Below are 25,529 nucleotides of genomic sequence, written 5' to 3' on the forward strand. Positions count from 1 at the left end.
GCAAGGAAATCCAAAGGTAGGTAAATGACACCAAAAAATAAGATCATTTCACATTTTTTGTTCTGTTTTAAGGATTTTTTTTTTAGTATATGTCTGTGTTCATTGTTGACTGCATTAATCTTATTGAACTGAATATCAAGATGGTGGAGCATGACCTTCTGAGGTCAAGTTAGCTGTTTCTATTTTCCAAAAGATTTGAATATGGAAGTTGTCTCTGATCATCAACTATGTTAGTTATGATTCTCTTAAAGCTTCTGTAGCTTAATTATTCATATCAGGTTTAAAAAAAAGCACCAGTTGAATCATATTCAACTGGAAATAATGAAACTAGATTTTATATCCAACGACAATTTTACAGCTAAGGGTTTCATGAAATATTATGTTTCTTTCACACATGTTGGACAGTTATCATGAATTACCATGTTGAACTTTGAGTCCACCAACACCTCACATAGAACCAGAATGCATCACACTTAAGCTGTTATATATATAGAAGAATTTTCGTGGCTGTGTTTTGATTGTGCCTTGTTTCAATTAACTGGACTCGGAATCTTTTACAGAAAAATCTCTGTAGCTTCAGAAAGGAAGTTATATTAACTAACAATTTTTGCTCTTCAGGTCGGAGATAGGTCACAGCATGCTCCACCACATAGATAGTCTGTCGCTGTCGGTCCGTCTGCATCTGCTATCACTAAAAGATGGAGATGTTTTCATCCTGCATTTTATTTCTGTAAACCCTTTAGCAATGGTATCTCCTGTTTCTGTGGAAACGCTTAGCTCCTTCAGAATCTTAATTGTAGTTGAGAATGTTAAGATAGTGCTAATTTCTACTCTGGGGTTTTTCTATTTAGTCAGACTAATACTCCTTTATATGTTGAATGTGTTAGAATTTTGTAGTGACAATCTCGTGCCACATTAGATCAAATGTCTAAGCTATGCCCGGTTTTTATTATTTCTTTTCTAGCAGTTATCTGACCTTTAGACATATGCATTTAAATGCTTTTTGCAAGAGAGCAAGCTCTGTTCTGATTTAGTTGCTTGATGTTCAGATCTTAGGCAAAGGTATAATATGCACATAACCACAATTTACACCAAAAACAAAACATTGAACGAACTGGCAACCTTCTCATTGCATTATTATTCAGAGATAAACTTCAACACTTGCGCTAGTTAGGCTGCAATGATGAAGGCAGCAACGCAGAAAATACCTACTTTCTAGTTCTTTCTCCGCCAAAAACAGATTTTGAGCCCAGCAGCTTCAAATTTCTACGTGAAGAGTAAAGAAACGCTTTAAAGTGAGGGAGATTCTGACACAAGGAGAAATAATTCTGTACTCATAGCATCCATATAAATAGTCTGTAAATTTGTCCAGACAGGGCTGTACCTAACACCTTCAACTGAACAACAAAATACTAAAGCCCTCATGGGCTTGCCATGGTCTTCTAGCTCAATGCCACTCATGCCCCTTTATGAAAGATTCCAGGTGATGCTGAAGAGGTGAATGGCAAGTAGGTTTAAAGCTATTGCGGATTGGTATTTGCAGTTAAAAGGTATACTGGAGAAAGAAACTAAACTAATTATGAACCTTCACATGAATCATATCTCCCTGATCATCTGTTGTCCTAACTATACAGATTTTCCGATCTAAAGACAATTTTAGACCTAGCTGATGAATAATGACAAGGTTTTGACTAAATTAAAATTAGGAAAACTTTCCCCTGGCATTAGCGGAAATTGTACTTATCTATTGAGTTTTAATTTATATCAGCTGCGATCGGTCACAGGTCAGATATTTATCTTATTAGAAAAAAATTTATATATATAGATTTTTATATATATTTTTATTATTAAAAGATTTTTTAAGTGTAAATAAAAAAATTTATATACATGTGTGATCAAATAAATAAAAAACTATATATGATAATAAATTAAAAAAATTATTAACTCTAACTAAAAATAAAACCAGAAAAATCGAGAAATATGTATAGATTAAAATATTTAATGCAAGACTGGATAGTACGTGATTGTGTTTGCTAAATCTTGTTAATCAAAATATTTTTTTATAAATTCAAACGATACTAAAAATAGATATAAATATTAAATTACTTGAATACAATAAAAGAAAAAAATATGCAATGTTCAATATATTAGAAATATTATCTGAAAATAATTTTTTATTTTTAAAAATAAATTCATATACAAAAGATAAAAAAAAAATCATAGATGAATAAGAAAAATTACTTTGAAAATTAAACACATTCAAAATAACTTAAAAAAATCTCTATTAAAAAAATTTTAATAAAAAAAATAACAAACAATTAATTGATGAGTAATTTATTAATTAAAACAAAAATTTAAAAATTATTTAAAAAAAACATTAAAAAATAAAATTTTCAAAAAATAATAGCTTGGCTGTTGTGATTTAACTTATTAAATTCGTGATCCAAGTCATAGACTCAAATAGATTAAATAATATTTTTATATATATATATATATTAAAAAATAAATAAGAGCAAAATAAAAATAAAAATTAGGTGTATAAGCCTCCATACTTCAGTTTGGTTCTATAATTTTTTAATTTTTTAAAGAGACAAACAACTTGTTTGCTATTTTTTTTAAGAAATAAATTTACGTCGTTTACAAGTCTAAATTCTAAAAAATTAAAATGATTTATTGACAACACTTTTAAAATACCTATAAACCAATCTATTAACTTAAAATCTTTGAAATAATATTCAAAAACCTGAAATCAAATCAAACTTGATTAAATTTATTGTTTCTAGCTTAGAAAAAATATTGGGGTTCTAAATAATTATCATCAATCTTTTTTTATCTTAAAAAATTTGTTATAATTTAATTTTGGATCTCTAATTTTTTTTAAAAAATAAAAAATATTTTCGAAAAAAAAAATTAGTTTAAAAACTTTGACAAGATCAATTGGTACAATAAGCAGTTCAATTGCAAGAAATTGGAATTTTAAAGGTAAGGATCACGTCGGAAGTGACACGGGAAGCTGAGGGTTTAATAAAAAAATCTGCAGGGATGGAATTTAGATTAGGTTTATTTGGGGGGTTAATTGCAGGACATTAAATGATTAGGGACTGGTTTAATCTATTAAAAAAAGGACGCGTGTTGAACAGTACTGTAAATTACCTTAACAAGTACTCCATTGACCGCTCCAGTCTAGTCATCTCCGTCAACCCACCAGCATGGCTGACAGATTGATACAGCACTCGCAGGACCAAGCTGTGCTAAAAGACAATCTAGGCCCAACCTTGACTATATGTTCGGGATTTTTTAAAATAATTTTTTATTTAAAAATATATTAAAAATATTAAATTAATATATATATATATATATATATATATATATATTAACAAATATAGCAATCACAAACAGTTTCAAACACCTCTCTTGTCTACAGGACTTTATTCTTAAATATATTTATATTTTTCTTATTATATATGTGTAATAATTGATATCAATAGAGTGAGTTTATTTTGAAGATGTTTGATTATAGTTTATTTTTAAAAAAAATATTTTTAATATAATTTTTTTAAATTAAAAAATTATTATTTTAATATATTTAAAATATAATATAATTTAAAAATTAACATATCTGCTAAAATCGGATACTCCATCTTCACGATAAAAAAATTCACATTTAGGGCAAAAATAAATAAATTTATGAGACCTATAATAAAAATTCCAATGCCACACTCTCTCTCTCTGTCTCTCTGCGCAACTTCTCTCGCCCTCTTGCAAAGAAAAAGCAACACCATTGCCATTTATTTCTTTGCTGCTACTAATTACTGGAAGATTTCTCTGTGGACTTGAATCGAACAAGTGGTGAGCAGATTTCTCCCTATCTCCTAGTCATGATTTCTGACTAGTTACCAACCACCACAGATCAGCTCTCTAAATAATTTGAGAACCCAATCCAAGCTCTCACAAAATCGCAGCCCTTTCTAACCCCAAAACCCATAAAAAAATCAGTCCCAAAACGGCAACCTTTTTCTCTCAAAACTCAATCAAAAATCCCCCCTAAATACCTAGCAGAAATCAGAGTCTTGTTTAAGCTATAAATTCTATTGTTTCTGTCTCTCTTTGCATCCGAGACACAAAAAGATCCCTTGGTTTCTTTATATTTCTCTGTAAAGCACACAACTTTTTATCATAAACCAATCAAGTCACCATTTTTATCACATAAATAAAAATCTTAAGATAAACCCAGATTAAAAAAAAAATCACATATTTGCTTGTTTTCTCTTATTTAAATCATTCCCTCTTGATGTTAAAAATGAGAGAAATCATTTAGAAATAATAATTTTAGAAAGCATTTATTAGAGACATCAATATAAACAATTTTATAGACAGACACTAGTTTATCAAATACTTAAATAAAAAAAAATTAATTAGAGTACTTGAATAAAAGAATATATAAAATATAAGTATTTTACATATATTTATTGTTTATAAATTAAAAATAAAATAAAATCAATTCAGACTCATCTAAAAAATAGTTAATTATGGCATCATCATTCTGATAATAAAACTAAAGAAGATATTCTATTGATTATATTTCATGAATATAAGTATTTAAATGAAAAAAAAATACAATTTTTTTCCATGTTTTTTATATTGATATCTTTATCTATTTATAGCAGAGAAAAAAATATCACTTGTTTTTATTGTCTCTTTTTACCTGGAAAATAAGGTATGTGAATACTTAAAGTTATCGAGTACCATCCATCTTAGTAAATTTTTATTTTTCTTATACTAGTATACCAATTTGTTTTATTATGTTAATTAAATATCTTTTTTTTTATTTTCTTTGATGATGTGATTTTGATCAAATAAAATTGAGTTTGACTTTTACTCTGAATTAATAATTATTTTGATGAATAAATAATTATCTCTCTATAAGTTTTGCCCCACCACTATAAAGGCTCATTGTAGAGATAAATTTGGTCTATCTTTTAGTGTTTTATTCAAGGTTTTGGTTTGATTTATTTTTTGTCATTCTCAAATATTTTAAGATAGACTTTTTCTAAATATGACTTGGTTGGTAATATGTTTCAAATAAAAATAAAATAAAATAAATTTTTATATATATAATGTGTTCCAAAAACACCTTGCAGTTAGTTTTTAATTAGCTGTTACTTTTTAAAATATATTTAGAATTTAAAAAAATAATAATTTTTTTTTAAATTTTAATAAAAAAATAGATTAAATTACCCAGCCAAAATCGCCCAGTACAAAATTACTTTATAAATCTAGAAGATATAAATGGAGAAGTGTTGTGCACGTAGAAAGCAGTGTTTTTTTCCGCCCTCCCAAACACTCTCGATTCTAACCTTTAGGGCTTTTATCAGTCAAGAATGTCTGCCTGCTTTCTAAGCTTTCTGATTGAAAGGGTTATACTACAAGTGATGTAGCTGTGATTCCTTTTTTTTTTTTTTTTCTTTCTTGGCTTCTGAAACGACGTGGTCAGATTTTGTTAAATTTTTAGTTTGCTCCTTGAGATTTCTCAATTTCATCTTCAGAGTTTAATTTGTAACAATCCCCTTCTATATTTTTCATGCTTCATCCATTTATACAAGTAATAGTAACACATAATATATATATATATATATATAATATGAGTTATTTAATATAAATATTGTGTGTTCTAGTTATTTAAATTAGTATCAATGATATATATTTTTTTATTATCAGAATTTAGTGATTTTTTTTCTCTCAACCACGGATTAAAAAATAATTAAAATAATTTTTTTATTAAAATTAAATTAAAAAAATATTGAAATACTAAAATTATATAATTTTCATGATTTTTAAAGTTTAAGGAATAAAACACATTATTTATGAAACTTGTATCATAACATCTATATTTAGCAACTTTTCATTTCAGGTTTTTTTTTAATTTTATTTTTTTATAAGAAATCAAAATCAAATATTCTTTAATTAGAATTAAATTGTTAAAAACAAATTAAAAAAACATAATTTTTTTAAGCAGTTCATCCACGGTAATATATTAGACTAAAGTAAAGAAAAAATCAACGCTAGCAATACTTAATTATATCAAAACGAAAAGGAATGCGATGAAGAGGACACTGCCGTCCAAAGCCATCCCGCTTCTTCTTTTTCCACGAGATGGGTCCGTTGGATGGTGCCATCGTGCAGTCTTCCATGGGTTGGGTCCGAGAGAAAATTTCCATCGTGCATTTTTTTCCTAGAAGATGCTCAGATTAAAAGTATTATGAAAAGAACGAAGAACGAGATGGGTCCGTGGGATGGGAGACCGTTGCCATCGTGCAGTTTTTTTCACGGCATGGGTCCGTGAAGTCCTCATAAAAGCCTCTATAAACCTCCTCCCTGTCCTCTATAACAAATATTGATCAGCATTTCTATTTGATTTTAAGATGGGGCTTCGACTTCAGATGTTGATGGTGTTAGTGATGATGGTTTCCCTGCAAGGATGGCTGCCTCTTGGTTGCATGGAGGAAGAGAGAATCGCTCTGTTGCACCTCAAAGATGCTCTTAACTATCCCAATGGCACATCCCTACCCTCCTGGATAAAAGGCGATGCCCACTGTTGTTCTTGGGAACTTATTCAGTGCAACAGCAGCAGCAGCAGCAGCAGAGGTCGAGTCACCATGCTCGATCTTGGGAGCGTAAGGAATCAGGAACTGGGAGATTGGTACTTGAATGCCTCCTTGTTTCTTCCTTTTCAACAACTCAACACTCTCTCCTTGTCAGATAATCGTATAGCTGGTTTCGTTGAGCAGAAAGGTTTGCTCTCGCATTACATCATCACTGTAACAATTACCCCTTTCATTTCACTTTCACTGCCTCAACCTCTTCACTTGAAGTTTAATCATAATTAAACTACTTCAATGATATATTTTTTTCATTCTTTACATGAAGTCTTAATTATTATTTTTTTATATAGGTAGCTATGAACAGCAGCGATTGAGTAATTTGGAGCATCTTGACTTGGGATTAAATCACTTTGATAACAATATTCTATCATTTGTAGAGGGATTTTCATCTCTTAAATCACTATATTTAGGTTATAATAAACTGAAGGGGTTAATCAATTTGAAAGGTTAGTTTTTTTTTATATACTATTACTTTTAATTATTTATTAAATTTAATTTTGAAAAACACAATTATGTTTTGTAGTGTATTAATTAACTATTATTTTTATAAATATCAAGAATCTTTGAGCAGCTTGGAGGACTTGGATTTGAGCGGCAATAATATTAACAAATTGGGAGCCTCAAGAGGTAACTAGTAACACATTCACGTTACCTTCTTGGCAGTATGAAGACAATATTTGAAACTATCAATACAAAATTAATTATTTTTGCTTTTGGAAAGCCTTTCTATACCTTTCTTCCCTGTAACTTGCAGGTCCAAGCAACTTGAGTGCTCTAAAGCTAGAAAATATCACAACATATGAAAGTAGCTTCCAGTTACTGCAATCATTATGAGCATTCACAAACCTCACAACACTTTATCTGAGCTACAATGATTTTAGAGGACGAATACCAGGTAAGTTATATATTATATATAGTGATGTTTATATATTTGAGTTTAATTGAAAATTTTAATTTGCTACTTTTGAACAGAGTTGCAGAATTTGAGTTCATTGGAAGAGTTGTATCTGGATCATTGTTTTCTAGATAAAAATTTCATTCAAAGTCTTGGAACATTGCCTTCTCTAAAACACCTGTCGTTGCAAGCACTCAGTAGCATTTTACCTTCTAAAGGTAAATTAACAAATTTCAACTCCACTATTACTTATCATTAATCATTCTATTTTTATGCCTGCTCGATTAAATTAAATTCATAATATTAAAAAAAAATTAAATTTCAAATTTAGAAATTAACTTAATTGAAATCTTTGTTATTTTAAAATTCTACCATCCTTTTAATATTAATAATATTTCATTTTACATGATGTTTTTAGTTTTTTAGCCATGATTAATAAGTAATGAATTATTTCTAATTTTAATTACTTTTATGTTAATATAATTTCTTGTTTAATTGATTGTAGTCTTTCATTTTTTTTTATAATTTTAATTGCTTCTATGTTAATATAATTTCTTGATTGTGGCAGGCTTTCTTAATCTCAAGAACTTAGAATTCTTGAATTTAAGTTTCAATACTTTTGACAATACCATCTTCCAAACCATTGGTAATGTTAATGACTCTTACTCTTTTTCTCTAGGTTATTTATTTTTCATTAAACACTCAGAGTTTTATTTTTTTCTAAATTATAATGTGACCAGGTCTATGTGACTTAAATCATCTCCAAGGGCTGAAAATGTATGACAATGATCTCAGTGGTTTCTTGCCTCCATGTCTAGCAAATTTGACTTCCCTTCAACAACTAGATCTCTCTTACAATCACTTGAAGATCCCTATGTCATTGAGCCCATTATACAACCTTTCGAAACTCAAGTATTTTGATGGTTCAAGTAATGAAATATATGCAGAAGAAGATGATCATAATCTAAGCCTAAAGTTCCAATTAGAGTACCTCTCTTTGAAAGGTCGCGAACAAGGTGCGAGAGCATTTCCCAAGTTCCTTTACTATCAGTTCAACCTACAATATGTGGATCTTATAAACATCCAAATAAAGAGAGAGTTTCCAAATTGGTTGATTGAGAACAACACATACCTACAAGATCTTTATTTAGAGAACTGTTCTCTTTCGGGTCCATTCTTGTTGCCAAAGAATTCTCATGTGAATTTGTCACTCCTAAGTATATCCATGAATTACTTTCAAGGTCAAATCCCTTCAGAAATCGGAGCTTATTTCCCAAGGTTAGAAGTTTTATTGATGTCAGATAATGGTTTTAATGGAAGCATTCCTTCCTCGTTGGGCAACATTAGCTCGCTACAAGTGTTAGACTTGTCCAACAATGTTTTTACTGGAAGAATACTTTCGAACAACAGTTTGCAAGGGCAGATCCCTGGATGGATAGGGAATATGTCTTCTCTTGAATTCTTGGACCTATCAGGGAACAATTTATCTGGTCCTTTACCATCTAGATTCAGAACTTCTTCAAAATTGAGATATGTTTATTTGTCTAGAAATAAGTTGCAAGGACCGATCACAATGGCATTTTATGACTCCTATGAGATATTCGCATTAGATCTTTCCCATAATGATTTAACTGGTGAAATTCCAGAGTGGATAGATAGGCTATCTAACTTGAGATTTCTACTCTTGAGTTATAACAATCTTGAAGGTGAAATTCCATTTCAGTTATCCAAGTTGGACCAATTAACCCTGATTGATCTTTCTCACAACCACCTTTCTGGTAACATCCTCTCTTGGATGATATCTACTCATCCTTTCCCACAACAACACTATTCTCGTGATAATGTGTCCTCATCACAACAATCTTTCGAGTTTACAATGAAGAATGTATCCCTTTTTTTTAGAGGCAACATTATCCAGTACATCACAGGAATTGATTTCTCATGCAACAATTTCACTGGAGAGATTCCTCCTGAAATTGGAAACCTTAACATGATCAAGGTATTGAACCTTTCGCATAATAGTTTAACTGGACCAATTCCACCAACATTTTCGAACTTAAAGGAAATAGAAAGCTTGGATCTTTCCTACAACAAACTGGATGGACAAATCCCTCCTCGACTTACTGAGCTATTTTTTCTAGAAGTTTTCAATGTAGCACATAATAATCTATCCGGCAAGACTCCTGCGAGAGTTGCACAGTTTGCCACTTTTGATGAGAGCTGTTATAAGGACAATCCTTTTCTTTGCGGAGGACCGCTACCTAAAATTTGTGGTGCAGTTATGCCACCATCACCAACACCAATTTCAACGAACAAGAACAACGACGATAATGGTGGCTTCATAGATATGAAGGTTTTCTATGTGACTTTTGGGGTTGCATACATCATGGTATTGTTGATGATGAGTGTAATTCTGTGCATAAATTCATATTGGCAACGAACTTGGTTTTACTTTATTGAGGTGAGCATAAATAATTGCTATTATTTTATTATGGATAATCTTCCTATTTTATCCAAGTTTGGGTTTTCATAGCCTTGGTGCATCGTTTTGTATTCTAGTTTTAAGATTTAAACAAGTTTAAATGCAATGTTATATTGATTTTCATTTGTGTTTTGTTTTTGTTTTTAGCTTCTATATGACATAATAATGAAGTTTCTTTACTTATTGCTCTATGATTGGATTTATAAAGCTTAGGACTAGTAGTTTCTACGTGAATTAATAAGAGGATGCCTTGGTATTCTGGATTGGATTTGACAGACTGTATGTTCAAATAAAATAGATTAAATCTAAAGTGAACAGATTAAATTTAAAGGGGATCGGTTTTGATTATGATTTGGCGTGGGAAATTCTCTGCATGCCTACATAGAGCGTGGCTTCTTGAAACTCCAATATATATATATAGGTGTGTGCCCAAACCAGTATTGTGCAGATCAAGAAAGCCAGGATTGCCGAGGAAGAGGCTGTTTAGGTCAGGCGAACAGGTTTCCATAATCATTAGTTATATAATCAATCCTAATCAGAATTTCCCAATAAGTAAACGGTTCCTTTAAAAAATTTAGTTAATGCTGATGAACATGAGTAAATGATTTGCTAAAGAGAAAATCATGTATTTAAAAACCATTGTTATGCTACAGGTCGATCCTAAATTGAGACAAATCTATGTCCAGTTCGGAGAACCTTCAAACAAAAAGAAGAGTTAAGCTTTGTAAAATTAGTTATCATCAAAAGGACAAGAAACAGAACAAGAAGAATCAGCCTCGCATTTTTTACATAAGTAAAAGAATCCATTTGCTGACGGAAAGGAGGACTCTGCAACAATTCTAAAATATCCTCTGGAGTGCAGTGACCCTGCAACCTCATAATTACCTCAGAATGCATCGACATAAAACATACAAGAAATCCCAAACATAAGACCTTCTTATACCTCAGGTAAGTGAGATGTTAATCCTTCTTCAAACGACGATGTCTCAATCAATGGCATTATCAAATCAAGCTTCAGTATATCCCCTAATCCCAAGCCAGAGCATATAATTAGCAGAAAAAAGGTTGTACAATCCTTTCACAGCCTACAGTACGTATAGAATAAGCATTAATAATTACCTTCATCTGCATCACCCGAACTACCTGCAACATGTATCATCACATCACGCGGGCCAACCTAAGTGCAACAAACAAGGATATGGTCAATTGCAATATTTGAGCAGAACATTCCTCCAGCACCAATATTACTCAGGATTTATTGCAAGTCTTCCAATTTCACTGGTCCTGATGAAGAGGTTACATCACTCATTACTTCTGCACCAAGGTTTGGGACAACTAAGTTTCCAATCCTGAGTGATGAGCAAATATCAATCTCATCAGAATAAAAGAAAATGGCCATGTAATATATACTGGGCCATTTCTTTTAGGTAATAAAAGTGTTCCTTAACCTTTTAGAAGTTATTTTACAAAGAATCATAAGAATTAAATATGTATATGCATAGACAAACACCAAGTTATGATTCTAAATTTCCATATAAAAGATGCCCTAATTTTTAGAATTTACCCCGAGGGCAAGTCTGTGCTGGGAATAACAAGAGCATCTCTATGTACTCAAAGTTTCATATCTGAAGCGAGTTTTCAAGAAACTGCTCGTGTTTTAGCAAAAACTGCTCTCCGCAGTTGTATCGATTGGATGAAATGCCTGAAAGAAAACTTCGTTCTAGGTGGTATGATACCTGTTGGTACCGGATTCAAAGGATTAACGCACTGCTCAAGCCAACATAAGAGCATTCCTTTCAAAACCAAAAAGAAGAATTTATTCGAGGGGGAAATGAGAGTTATTCTGTTTCACCATAGAGAGTTAATTGATTCTTGCATTTCAAAAAATTTCTATAATATATCAAAACAATTATTTATAGGATTTAACAATTTCTAAGAGTGGATTCATCCTTTTAACTGTCGGTGGTCCCGTGATTTCTTACAGCAGGGCATAAAGGGATGAAGGATTTGACAAGGGCTAAGGTGGGTGATGATGTTTTGTCGAGAAATGACTTTGGAAAATTTCTTGATATTTCTTGAATAACTAAGATAGGAGTCTTGATCAAGGCAGGAACATAGGCTCTCCAAGATTATTGATCAAAAGGAGAGAAGGGAGGCTCATTCTGCTCCACTAACTCTAAGTCTCAAAGAACAAAGAATTACTTAGCTCTATATCCTTACTCTTACTTGCTATATCAACTCTTAGAGTTGAAGTATCATCTTTGAGTATGCTTCTTTGTTATAATAAATATACCTTGATGAGATATTATCTTTAAGCATGTCTTCAAAAACCTGGAAAGGAGTAGAAGCATCATACTCTTCTTTCATCAAGGAATTCTGCCAGACAACAAGATAAAACAGCAACGTTGCTGATGGAAAAACTCCACTCTTGAATGAGTGCTGAAGTTATAAGCCAGGTCATTAGTTTGAAGGTGTAAAATTGGTTAGTAAAATTTTAAGAAGACCAATTCACACATACCGAGTGTGTAACTAAAATAAATAAACAGGAAGTAGAAACAGGAAATCCAATTAGTCTTATATGATCTTTCTGTGAATAGAGGTTTTCTTTATGAAATTGTGGAGATTGAAGGAGATAACTGCAGATGCAAGATAGATAAAAAAACCCCTCTGTGAGAGAGATGACCATAAAGCAATTATACAACTTTCTGATGTGAAATTAGCAAAAGTGATTTATCAACTACACCAAATTGTTTGCATTTAAGAGATCGAGGGAGGGGGGGCAGAAGATTAGACTTTGCATTTAAATATAAGTTAAGATAATTAGGAACAAAATAATAACGAGTAGCATGGCTAACAAAGGACTCAAAACACAAAAGTATTTACCAAATGGACAATTAATATAATAGTTGACAGAGTTACACAATTGTGGATCATCTTAAGATTTTGGCTCCTGCAAACATGCTACACAATTTTTCAAAATCATGCAACTAACAGCTGAGTCAATATTACACATAAGAGAGTGAAAAACACAGAAAATGAACTTGGCCTGCATCCAAATGAAAGACTCTTGATCATTTGTATTGAATTTCAAGATGTAAACCCTTCCCAAAGCTCGATTAACCTGAATAACCCAAAGAATTATGAAATCTATGATATTACAATCAATTATTAGAGTCAAAGATCTCTCATCTAAGAAAAACTACTAAAGAAAAGTGTACCTTCTCAAAAATAACCTCTTTAGAAAAAATAATCCGATCCTATCAATCAGGACATCAAGAAAAAGCTACCAAGTTCTCACCAAAAAGAATATTAACAAAACAAACAACAAGAAAAGAAATAAAAACCAATGTTGGAAGAGAAACAAAATCCTAGGCTAAAAAACATAATAATAAATAGGATACATCCCACAGCATTCAAATTCCTATCAAGCCACTGGAAATGAAGCAAACCTTCATCACCCTGGAACAATTCAAAAATTTCGACTTCAAACAGGAAACAAGATGCTAGAAACACATTATCTAGTACTTAAGATAAACCAAAACAGCAGAAGTAACAAAAAATCTTTACACGGGCTCGAACTCTAAATAACGCAAAAAAACCAAAAGAAACCAGTCTACCTTTCCAATGCGAACAAGTCCTCTTCGAGAATCAGGAACAACCTTTTTTCCATAGAAAACCATTTTACCAGTATGAAACTCCAACACAATTTACTACCAACAAACAACCACAACACCATAACATAACCCCATCAAGAAAAGCATACTTGTATATCCAAAAAAGCAATCACAGGCTCTAATTAATAAGAAACGGAGATTTTAAGCAAAACCTACAATTTGAAAGGTACCTGCATTGCTGGAATATCTTCAACTGATGAAGAACCCATTTTTCGCATACTTCCTTTATAAAGCTTCATTTCTTTCAACACTGCAACGACGGACAAAAAAGAAGAAGCTGGAAAATTAATGGAATTATTTGATTGATTTCTAGAGAAAGAGAGCTCGGGGAATTGGAGTGTTTTTTTTATGATGGCTACACTATGTTTTATTGGGTTCGGTTGCTGTGAGATTACCAAAATGACACTCCAAGTTTGCCAAATTTCAAACACACAAAGCCAGATGTTTGTGGCAAATATGGGTCTTACCCGCTATCTATCGTTACCAGTATATTCTTCACACTGCAGTAATTGAATATAATTTTTTTAAAAAAATATAAAAAATATTTAAAATTTTTCGAGTATATTAGTTATGATAAACCCAATTCAATTAATTCAACTTACTTGGGCTTGGGTTCGACTGTTCTAATAATAATAAAAATAATAATATTAAATTTGTTTATCCTATTTATAATTTTTAATTTCTTTAAATTAAATTTATAGTTTTTTTATAATAATAATAATTTTTAATTTTACCATTCAAATCAAATCTATGATTTCTCTTCGATGATAATAATATTTTTTTAAATTTGTTAATAATTATATTAAGAATAATAATAATAATAATAATAATAATAATAATAATAATAAACTTGTCTGACTCAAATTTTTATGGTTTTTAATCCTTTCAAATCAAATTTATAGTTTATCTTCAATAGTAATAATATTTGTTTTTTAAATTTAATAATAATAATAATATTAATAATAATATTTTTACCTTTCAAATCAAATATATGGTTGTTTTTCAATAGTAATAATATTTTTTTTAAATTTATTAATAATTATATTAATAAAAATAAAAATAAAATTATTTATAATACTCACACACTTGGGTCTGTAGACCTGCATGCCGGTCAGCCCCAAAGACCTTGGGTCTGGCGTGTATCCCTTACTTGACCCAAACAAACAGGGAACAATTATGCATTTTAGTTGTTAGAAAAAAGAAAAGAAAAAACACAAACAACAAAAATAACATTTCGTTAAAAGATAAGATGAGAAACTGAAAGTAAAATTAGTATTACAATTTACAGTAAAATATCTCTTGATCTACAATGATTTTCCCATATCATTTAGCTTTTGTTATAATTAGTGTTAGAGAATAATATAAATCATGTCTTGAGACTTTACCTAACAGCTTAAGCTATTTGGTTGAGTAGTTCTTTGACATGGTATCAGAACTTTGATGACCAAGCGGTCACGAGTTCGAATCTCACCATCTCTATTTATTTCATAAAAATTAAGTATAAGGTATAATGTGAATCTGTATAAGTTTTAAGCTCAAAGAGTTTTCACTTGAAGGAATGTGTTAAAGAACAATATATATCATATCTTGAAACCTTACCTAACAACTTAAGTTATGGGGTTGAGATGATTCTTTAATACTAGAAAATATTGATTGTAAAAATTTGTTTTTTTACTTAGAAATATATTAAAATAATATTTATTTTATTTTTTAATATCAGAATATTAAAATAATTCAAAAATACAACAAAAAATTAAATTAAAGTAAAAAAATTCAAGATTTTTTAAAAGTACAATTGGACTGCAAAAAAATACTACCTAGATGAAATAGTGGAGGCATATTTGTCATTTTTCAATTCTATCCCCCAAAAAACTTTTTTAACCAGGTATAATATAAGAGTGTTAATAATTGTTTTTCAAAGTATTTTTTATTAGATTTTTTTGGTAACATAGTAAATTAAAAGGATTTGGTGAATTGATATAAATTCAAAAAGATTTGGCGGAATAGTATGTTAAATTTTTAAATTTATTGTGCTAATTATTTAATTTATCTATTTTTATTTATAAATACATTAAAATAATATATTTTTTTATTTTTTTAAATTATTTTTGACATAGATATATCAAAACCATAAAAAAAAACTAAAAAGTACAAATTTTATATTCTTGCACTGAAGATATCTGTATTTCGGTAACGATGGCGTGGCTTTGCCGTGGAGAAGGTAACTAGTGAACTTTGTGTAACATTCTGATAGGTTAATTAGAATGATTATCAGAAAGAAACTAGTTTGTATTGAACCCTCAATATCTTCCACTAGCTCATTTATCTGCAATGTTGGTTTAGACCGTCAATACCATATAAGCTTTGAACATGACTCGGTCAAAGGCATTTCTATATTTTGCGGTGGATGGACATCACTCTGAATTTGTTTTTATTTGTCGGGGCATGTTTTCAGATATCAGGAGGTTCATCTTCAGGTGTCCGAGAGTTTCTTGAGGGTTTCCTCTGCAACTGGAGTTTAGTGGATGGAAGATACCATGTTCTTGTTGCTGCAGAAGCAGATGTTGATGCCCAGCTAGAAGGATGTGATGGGAGGTATCTTTTGGAAGCTGACAGGTATATGGAGGTTGTTGAAGCCTATCCTGTAACACTTCTTGGCACAGCTCTAAAGATTTGGACAGTGCAATCCTGTAGATATTCGTGCAGCTTTAATTAATAATTATTTAATTTTTTAATGATTTTAAAGTATGTGTGATTCAAACTAATAACTTGTAAAAAATAAATTTATAACCTTATTAGTTGAGTAAACCTTTCAAAGTTTCAAAGTTAGAAAGGTGATACTTTGAATGAGTAAGATATGTTGTTGCTGCCATCCTGCGCTCAATTCTTTCGTGATAGAGGGGGCACAAACAGAATTCTCTTCCCTCAATTGACCATGTTGCTTGCTTCATGCCTATCCTGTAACACTTCTTGGCACAGCTCTAAAGATTTGGACAGTGCAATCCTGTAGATATTCGTGCAGCTTTAATTAATAATTATTTAATTTTTTAATGATTTTAAAGTATGTGTGATTCAAACTAATAACTTGTAAAAAATAAATTTATAACCTTATTAGTTGAGTAAACCTTTCAAAGTTTCAAAGTTAGAAAGGTGATACTTTGAATGAGTAAGATATGTTGTTGCTGCCATCCTGCGCTCAATTCTTTCGTGATAGAGGGGGCACAAACAGAATTCTCTTCCCTCAATTGACCATGTTGCTTGCTTCATGTTTATGGCATGCAAGAACCGAACCTTCATGCCACTGAAAGTACTAAATTGAACTAAACCTTTGTTCCACGCTAGTTAGGGATTCAAGTAGAGAGTAAAGCAGGAAAAGAATAGTTGTCTTCCTTGTTAGCAGTTTCAAAGAACTCTTTCAATAGTATTTACTTAGATCACAATTATAGGTTGCTGAATTTTGAATAAGAAATGGTTGTAAATTTGAATTAGGTATAGAGGCAATAATGTGTAAATTGCACCACGAAGACCACAAAAAAAGAAATCGCAGTCTTGTTTAAACTTGAAATTCTATTGTTTCTGTCCCTCTCTTTGTATCCGAAACACAAAAAGGTCCCTTAGTTTCTTCATATTTCTCTGTAAAGCTCAGAACTTTTTATCATAAACCAATCATGTTATCATTTTTATCACATAAATAAAAATCTTAAGATAAACCCAGATTTAATCATTCCCTTTTGATGTTAAAAACGAGAGAAATCATTTTGAAATAATAATTTTAGGTTTGGTTAAGGGTTTTGAAAGATGGAGAAATGTCAGAAGCTTTTGGTTGATGATGCTGTGATTTTTTATTTATTATATATGAGGTTAATTTAAACATTTTACTGGATTTAATTTTTTTTTTTACCAATAATATACGAAACCTGTTGGAAACTTCATGTAAAGCCACCTATTTGGGAAAGTAGTAACAAATAAAAATATGTTTTTATTGGATTTTTTTTATATAGAAAATCAACTTTACTTTACCAAGAATTATCTTAGGGAGTGAAACATTTGATAGATTATGATTTTTGAAATATGTATATTTCATTTCCTAATACAATTACGGACTATTGTTTTTCTTTACATCACAATTTCAAGAAAAAAATGTTCATGATATTAAAACAAATAAAAATACTAATAAATCATTGTTAGTACAAGAGTATTGCAAACACAAGGAGAAATACTATAAAAAGATCAAATTGATCCAAATTTCGAGTTTTAGGTTTATACTAGATAAAAAACTTGTATAAAAGGTAAAGACATGTTTATCATCCCATGGAATCAATTAAATTCTCTGAAAGATGCTGCCAAGAATATTTTAGATATTCATATTTTTATTTTAATAATAAGTATATAGATCTTATACCAGCCATCTCATTACTAAATATTTATTTTACTAAAAGCTTTCAAATAATCATAGAGCTTTTACTTTTAATATATTTTAATTATTTATTCTAAAAAATACTCAAGAAGCTTTAGGTGATGCAAATTAAAAGTTAGCAGTTATGAAATAGCATAACTGACACTTGGAATGTAGTTGATTTACCAAGGGAAAAGAAGAAAGCAGAGTGAAAATGAGTACTTACTATTAAATGCAAAGCTAATGAAAACATAGAAAGGTACAAGACAAGGCTTGTGTCAAAAGGCTTCACAGAAATATACACTACACTTGCTTTTCTAAATGGAGACTTAAAGAAAATATCTTTATTAGCATACCATATGAGTTTGAAGGGGGGATTAACAAACGAAAAGCATGTAGACTAAAAAGTATTTATATGGCCTCATGGTTTGAACACATTGAGAAGGCTACAAGACATCATGGTACCGACATTGAATCCGGCCATCGATCACGAGCTTACTTCAAAATCAAGCAAATCATTTTATGTTCTATAAACATTCAAGAAAAGGTAAAATTCTTATCTTAATGATATAATTCTAGTAAGTGATGACAATATCAAGCTAGAAAGACTTAACAAGAAACTTGCTGATGATTTTGAGATTAAAAATTTAGGTGCTTTAAAACATTTTCTTGGAATGGAAGTTGGCAAATATAATAAAGATATATTTTTCACTCAATGCAAATATGTACTTTATTTACTTGATGCAACAAAATTATTGAGATGTAAAGCAACTGAAACACCAATTGAAGCCAACTTGAAGTGGTGAATCAAGAGCAATACCAAAGACTCAAGGGCAAATTAATTTACCTGACCCACACACGATCAGATCTAGCCTTTGCAGTAAGTATGGTCAACCAGTTCATGCATTCACTAACATTTTGAAGTCATTGATAGAATTTTGATAGAATCTTGAGGTACTTGAAAATGATACGGGGACGAGGTTTGTTATTTAAAAAACATGAACATTTACATATTAAAGTCTACACCAATGTAGATTAGGCTAAAAGTATAATTAATAGAAGATCAATTTCTAGTTATTATAGTGATACTTGACTCAAAGCCAGAAAAACAAAGTACTATGACAAAGAGTAGTGCAGAAGCTAAGTTTAAAGTAATTGCACATGGAATTTGTGAAATTATATGGATTTAAAGGTTTTTAAAAGATATGAAGATTCCTATGAAGGTATACTGTAACTATAAGGCAACAATCTCACTTATTTCTTTATAATAGAACAAAGCACTTTATCAAAAAAAAAATAATACTAATAGTGGAATAACATGCATCCATAATATGGATCCATATGTTCCAGCCACCTAGAAAGTTGTTAAGATACTTACAAAGAGACTTTAAAAGAAACAATTTGACTACTTCATCAGCAAGCTGGCGCTTCCTTCCAAGTAGGAAAGAAGGATATATGATTTGATCTAGTTTTTGTATTCTCCTTTAAAAGAAGCCTTGTATGAACTATTTTGATTCAAGTCAATATACTAATTTCCAGAGATTACTCTGTCTCTGTCTCCAAGAAGTGAAAAAGAACCCACAAAAGGGCAATTGCATTTATACAGTGAGCTATAAGTACAATATCTCACTAGTTGAAAACGTTTTCCTGGCTATCAATGCATCATCATGACGCAATAATTTACCTCGTCAGGAACACGTTACTACCTATTATTAACTGCCGGATAATTTGATCAATGTTCTCATCTGTCTCTTTAGCTCTGGATTCTATGGAAAGAGTTCAAGAATGGTGATAGCACGATACCATATTTTGGAGCTCATTTAAGGGTATGTACGATATTAATTTCAAGGGCGAGTTCGAGCTGCTTGACTGATGCCCTAGAAGAATTTGAATACACGCGGCACCCGGATTCTTAATCTTTTCCACCTGCTTCTAATCAGCAAAGGATGCAAACCAAGTATATGTTCTGGCATGAAATCGTGCCTAGTCAGTATACCCACAACAGGGGACCTCTGTAGTGAAAGAGAATTAACATTAAAACAGACAGCGTATGTGAATATGCGAGGGGGATCAGTCTCCTCGCTAAAAATAACAAGAAGGAAGATCCATAGTTACATGCAGAAAGAGGACACAACAAATGAACCAACAAGTCATCACATATAAAATCTGACAGGCACTCTAGGAACAAGGTATACTGAAATATTAAGTAAATTGAAAGAAAAAGAAGCCAAGAGAAAGTAGAAATAATGCGGAACAAGATTTGCAAGGCATAGTAATTCAGGAAATTGTGGCAGGCAAAGTTTTGTGGGAAAACAACAACTGGAAAATAGAAATTTGTTGCTTGCAATTTTCTGTGCAAGTGCAAGGACATGCAAACTTCTGGAATGGAAAAAATAATTGAGCACGCTTCAAGTAAAAAATGCTTTCACGGGAATGAAAAAGGAGGAGATTAAAGGTCAAAGGGAAGGGGATAGAAGTTCTTATCAAGTGCAGTGCCTTCAATTTGTGAAATCTACAGGTAGAATTTTAAAAAAGCTAACGGAGGGTACGGAAGTTCTTATCAAGTGCAGTGCCTTCAATTGGTGAAAGCTACAGGTAGAATTTAAAAAAGCTAACAGAGGGTACAGAAGTTCTTACACCAGATATCTTGGGCGTCACCAATAAATGCCTCAAACCAACTTCTCGGAAAAGTATGAGAGCCTTGGCCAGTGACATTGTCTCCACAACACTGTATGGTGAAGCATTGGTAAATGGATGTAGATCTAAAAACATCTCCATCTCTTCTTCAGTAAATCGTAGTTCCTCTATCTTGTCTCCATTGCCTGAGCGCCTCTCTGCAAAATCACCAGCAGAGAACAGCTTCAAGGCATCAATGCTTGTTGGCACTGGAGCGGACATGAAAGCTTTCTTCTTTAGCAATTCAATAAGATGAGCACGGAGGATTAGACCATAAAGAACTGGAGACTCGGAAAGTGGAGGCTCATCAATCACAGGAAATCCATTATGCCTTGTAGTTCTCAGAACATGTACAATGTTGCCAACCTTCTCGATGCCCTGAAAGACCTGGAGTGGACCAGTTACTACATCACCAACAGTGAACTGCCTCATATAGGGCTCAGCATGAGACTCTAGGTAAGGAAAGCCCTTTGCTTTCATGATAAGATCAAATATATTACCATCGAAAGCATCAGCCACAGTCTTGGAAATAAGAAGAACAAGCATTATCAAGGGTAGCAGCAACAGATTATTTGTCAATTCTAAAATAATGACACACAGAGAAACTGTCATCCTCATAGATCCGCCTAGAAATGAAGCAGCACCTAAGACAGCATAGAGGCCGTGATCAAGATTTGAGTGTGAACCAACAAGCATTCCAACAAAACGTCCATAAGATGCACCAGTCACAATAACAGGAACGAAAAGACCCACAGGGGCAACAATCCCACAGCTAAAGATGCTAAGAAAAAAGCAGGTCACAAAGAATATGAGAATTGATGAATATTGAAACTCGGAGTTGGTGTTCTTGCTGAAAAGATTTCTTACAGCATCATCATTTGTGTTAAATATAAGGCTGGCCAGATCATTGTAATGTCCAGGAGGACATTGAAATTTCTTGAAGTTACCAGACCGGCCTATTGTTGGACAGGATTCAGATGCATCAGATGGACAAGGTTGGCAAGAGGCAAGCCACGGTAGTCCAAAAAGAAGACAGGATGTGGAAACAGAAATTGCACAAGCAAGAAAAATTTTGTAAGCAATGCCTTTCCTGGAAAAGGGAATACATCAATAAAAATGAGTCAGGAATCATATGTTATCATATTGGGAAATGATTTCGTGCAAGAGAGCTTACTCGTTGATGAGGTTGTAAATCCGAAGAACCTTGTCTAAAAGGAAGTTATACAAACTTCCCAATATGCCTCCTATAACTCCAAGGGCAAGTGCAGGAGGCACATCAATGAGGTGGTATGTAACACTTGCTGAATAAACATCAAACATTATGAGCCCTCCTTTGCCAAATAACCCACATTTTCCACTTAAACAAAAATCAATCAGAGCCCGCAGCACTATTGCAACTACTGCTGTTGTGAAGAAAGATCTCCAAAGAAGGACACTTCTCCACCTGAAGAAGAAAATATTGATATTAATGTTGAAAAAAACTACCTCGGAATTCTCCACGATGTCTGGAGGTCAACAAAAACTAAGCCAAATAAACAATTGCTGCATTGATATGAAGAAAAGATTTCAGCTTCAACCTTGATATCTTGCTCCCACCGGAAAGGAACTAGATAGAAATAATTGGCAAGAGGTACAACTCAAACACATTGCACAGGAGCAAATTCTTATGTCCATATAGATACAATGTAAATGTAGAAGTAACGGTGACAAATGAAACACGCAATGGTCAGTGAATCAACATGAACAAACAAATGAAAGTGGTGGTCAACGTGCAACAGGCAGCAAACTGTAGAAACTTTTTTGTTATACAATCGGTCCATCCAAAAGGGGAGGTGGAAGACTATTAACTGACCCACATTAATATTTGCTTAAGTGAACATGGTGTTAGTATTCTGTCATTTATCTGAGAAGCCACTAATAAAATTTTACACTAAAATGACGAGGAAACTTATCCTTTTTTGGGTCTTTTTTTTCAATACCAAGACAATAAGTACTAATCAAAGAATGTAGTAAGCTGAAATGAAAGTTTAATGTGGATTGCAGAAAAAAGTTGTGATGAAACAATTGGAATCGTGACAAGTTAAGTTAACAGCAACAGGAAAGGAAGATTACAGAATGTTCAATTGAATAGAATTTCCAATGCAAGAAACATACCAAGATGCCATTTCTTCAAGTGCAAACAGCACACCTCCAACTGGGGCTCGGAAGCCAGCAGCAATTCCAGCAGCTGATCCACATGTTACAAGATCTCGTCGGTCTCGGTCATTTTTGAAAAAATGAAGCCATCTCCATGTTAATCTAAATCTTTTGGATCCACCCTGACCAAGCAATGCTGCAACACATGCTCCAGTGTGCACCATTGGCCCTGCCTTTCCAACAAAAAGAGATGAGGAAACTGCGGATATGCTTCCAATAATCTGCAAAATGAACAAAAATACATGAGGTTTTCTGTTGCCATGCAAACAACAAACTGCTCTTAAATTTAAGCAGAGAACATCAACAAGAAATCAGATAAGCCAAATCGCCCACCCAAATGGAATACATAGTCGGTCAATGCAAGTTATAGAACCCAAGCTATTCAAAACAATCGAAAATAGAAAGAAAAAGAAAAGAAAAGAAAAGAAGCATTCCAAATCCCACCTTAACAATCAAGGTTCGCAAGGAAAATATTCCTGGCGCGTCCACACCATTCAGGTAAGCCTTAACTTCTGGAATACCTGAACCAGCAGCAGCTGGTGCTATAAAAGCGGTGATGATAGATGCAAAAAGGGTAAGAATCAAATTAGAAACTGAGAACACAAAAAATGCCATCTCAAACCTGCAAAAAATTCAAAAAAGAATGCATTAAATACCATTCCCACTCTCCCTGAACTCAAAACACTTTTCTCCTCTTACAAAACAAGATTAAAAGAATTTCCTTCACAACAAGGAAATTCAAAATGCTTGAATCAAAATATTTTCTTAAACATTCCAACAAGCCACAGAAAAACAAAAGGAAAAGAAAAAAAGAAACTAACTTTCATAGTAACTTGAAAAAAATAATCTAAATTAGCTCTGAAAAACAAATCGTTACAAGGAAAAATCAATTCCCCACTTCATATGCATAGAGAATCAGAAAGAAATTATAATGGAGTCTCAAACTTTGATAAAAAAGTAAAAGGAAAGGAAACCAATATGTTACCATAAATAATAAAACATTACCTCTTGGCCAGCATCATATTGGAGGTGACCACAAACTTCAAGCCAGCAATATTTTCCACAGCAAGATTATTAAAAAACCCAATAAGGCTAACAATCAGGCCAATGAAGAAACAAAGTAACCACTTCACTAACACATACTGAAATATTTGTATCCTTCCACCACTCCTCCAATCTTGTTTAAAGAGATCATTCTCAGCAATCCTGCCAAATTCAGAGCAAAAAAAAAAAATTCAAATCTTTAACTGAAATAAACCAAAAAAGAAAACGAAAGTAATGAAAGATGAGATTTTGGAAACTGGGTTTTACTCGTAATCAAGACTTTCAATGGGGCAGACATTAGCTCCAACGATGGCAACTTGAGAAGTGGAGTTGACATTTGATCTTTCAGACGTAAGAAGAGGAATGGTAACAGACTCTTGGTCGTCGTTTGCTTCTCCATTGATAGAATGTGTTGCCATAGTATTTATTTATTTTTTTTCTTTTTAAGGTTCTGTATCTGGGTTTTCTTTTTCAGTTAATGACCACCATTAGCACAGACAACAAGAGAACAGAGTTGCAAGTTGTGATTTGTGAGATGGAGAGACGATGAGGAAGTGAACGTATTTGTGATGGAGTGGCCCTTCGCCTCTGATTTTTCTTTTCTTGATTTTTTCTTTATATGTATGTATACCATCAACATACATCATGCAATGAACTCAAAGAAAAACCTACTTTCACCGTAGCAATTAACGGTAGGAATGGCAAATTTGTAATTATTTCTAATTTCTTCACCGTAGCAATAGCAGATCTGTAATTTTGTGCACTTTTTTTTGCTTTAAAAAAAAAGACAAAATACTCAAAGAAAACTTCACTATAGAAATCAACTAAATGGCAAATCTGCAATTTTCCCTTCATTGCAGCAGCCAACGGTAGAAATGGCAAGTCTGTAGTTTTCTTCTACTTTCTTCGATGTAGGGGTCACTGTAGCAATAGAATACCTGTATTGCACTTTTTATTTTTTTTGCAAAATTTTCTTTTCAAAAAAAAAAACCAAATTTAACTGTAAATTTTTTTTCCTTTTATTTAACTGAAAATGTTTATAAAATGACATCAAAAAAACTTTACTACACACGATTTAATTTATGATATAATTTGAATTAAGTAAAGATTATAATCGATAGTTTTCAAGTTTAATTTTTTAAATCAAGTTTAATAATAATATTAAAAAAACATTTATCATTTAAAATATTTTATGTTCAATTAAAAAATTTCTCCAATGATTGATACATTAATTTTTTTGAAACCCATGAAAATTTATTTATGTGATTGTTTGAGTTTGGAACCTTTAATTTGAATCTCGAAAAGAAACTTCATTAACTCATTAATTTTTAGGGTTTGTTGGGGTTTGTTGCTTTTCACTCCAACAGCACCTTGTAATGGCGAAAAAGAAAAGAAGTGCTCCTTGCTAGCGATGTCGGGCTGATTTTTCCACCTGTATTGTTTGTTCTCTTGCAATTCCTTGTCAAGCTAGGCCTTAACTTTATCCTTAACCTCAAGCAGATTC

General features: G+C 31.9%; 3 protein-coding genes across 7 annotated transcripts in view; 1 reads left to right on the forward strand and 2 right to left on the reverse strand.

The window, feature by feature from the left end:
* Positions 1 to 6,262: 6,262 nt before the first annotated feature.
* LOC105121063 (probably inactive leucine-rich repeat receptor-like protein kinase IMK2) lies at positions 6,263 to 10,172 on the forward strand. Of its 3 annotated transcripts, none has more exons than XM_011019549.1 (6): positions 6,263 to 6,792; positions 7,221 to 7,289; positions 7,417 to 7,557; positions 7,635 to 7,775; positions 8,126 to 8,203; positions 8,298 to 10,172. In XM_011019549.1, exon 6 carries the CDS (start codon positions 8,333 to 8,335, stop codon positions 10,088 to 10,090), a length of 1,758 nt encoding a protein of 585 aa, XP_011017851.1. In that variant the 5' UTR covers positions 6,263 to 6,792; positions 7,221 to 7,289; positions 7,417 to 7,557; positions 7,635 to 7,775; positions 8,126 to 8,203; positions 8,298 to 8,332; the 3' UTR covers positions 10,091 to 10,172. The 3 variants fall into 3 exon arrangements, with proteins under 3 accessions (XP_011017851.1, XP_011017852.1, XP_011017854.1); XM_011019552.1 differs by lacking the exon at positions 7,635 to 7,775 and adding an exon at positions 6,953 to 7,108 and having other exon boundaries at positions 6,275 to 6,792; positions 8,298 to 10,165; XM_011019550.1 differs by lacking the exon at positions 7,221 to 7,289.
* Positions 10,173 to 10,633: 461 nt separating this feature from the next.
* Positions 10,634 to 14,097, reverse strand: LOC105121062 (26S proteasome regulatory subunit RPN13-like). Its single transcript, XM_011019548.1, has 7 exons — positions 13,884 to 14,097; positions 13,258 to 13,296; positions 13,081 to 13,160; positions 12,923 to 12,989; positions 12,333 to 12,370; positions 11,159 to 11,388; positions 10,634 to 11,065 (listed from the first exon to the last, which is right to left on the reverse strand). The coding sequence occupies exons 1-6, from the start codon at positions 13,950 to 13,952 to the stop codon at positions 11,295 to 11,297; spliced, it is 387 nt and encodes a 128-aa protein (XP_011017850.1). The 5' UTR covers positions 13,953 to 14,097; the 3' UTR covers positions 10,634 to 11,065; positions 11,159 to 11,294.
* Positions 14,098 to 19,605: 5,508 nt separating this feature from the next.
* LOC105121065 (putative chloride channel-like protein CLC-g) overlaps positions 19,606 to 25,529 on the reverse strand; it is a 9,174-nt gene continuing 3,250 nt past the window's right edge. The window contains exons 1-7 of one of the 3 annotated variants that reach the window (XM_011019555.1): positions 24,293 to 24,634; positions 23,987 to 24,187; positions 23,426 to 23,603; positions 22,940 to 23,202; positions 21,960 to 22,229; positions 20,747 to 21,875; positions 19,606 to 20,121 (exon numbers count right to left, since the gene is read on the reverse strand). In XM_011019555.1, the coding sequence (XP_011017857.1) occupies positions 19,987 to 20,121; positions 20,747 to 21,875; positions 21,960 to 22,229; positions 22,940 to 23,202; positions 23,426 to 23,603; positions 23,987 to 24,187; positions 24,293 to 24,444 (2,328 nt within the window). In that variant the 5' untranslated portion in view covers positions 24,445 to 24,634 and the 3' untranslated portion in view covers positions 19,606 to 19,986. The other 2 variants (XM_011019556.1, XM_011019557.1) reach the window with 2 other exon arrangements.

Source organism: Populus euphratica, unplaced genomic scaffold (assembly GCF_000495115.2).
Source record: "Populus euphratica unplaced genomic scaffold, PopEup_1.0 scaffold31.1, whole genome shotgun sequence".
Taxonomy (NCBI): Eukaryota; Viridiplantae; Streptophyta; class Magnoliopsida; order Malpighiales; family Salicaceae; genus Populus; species Populus euphratica.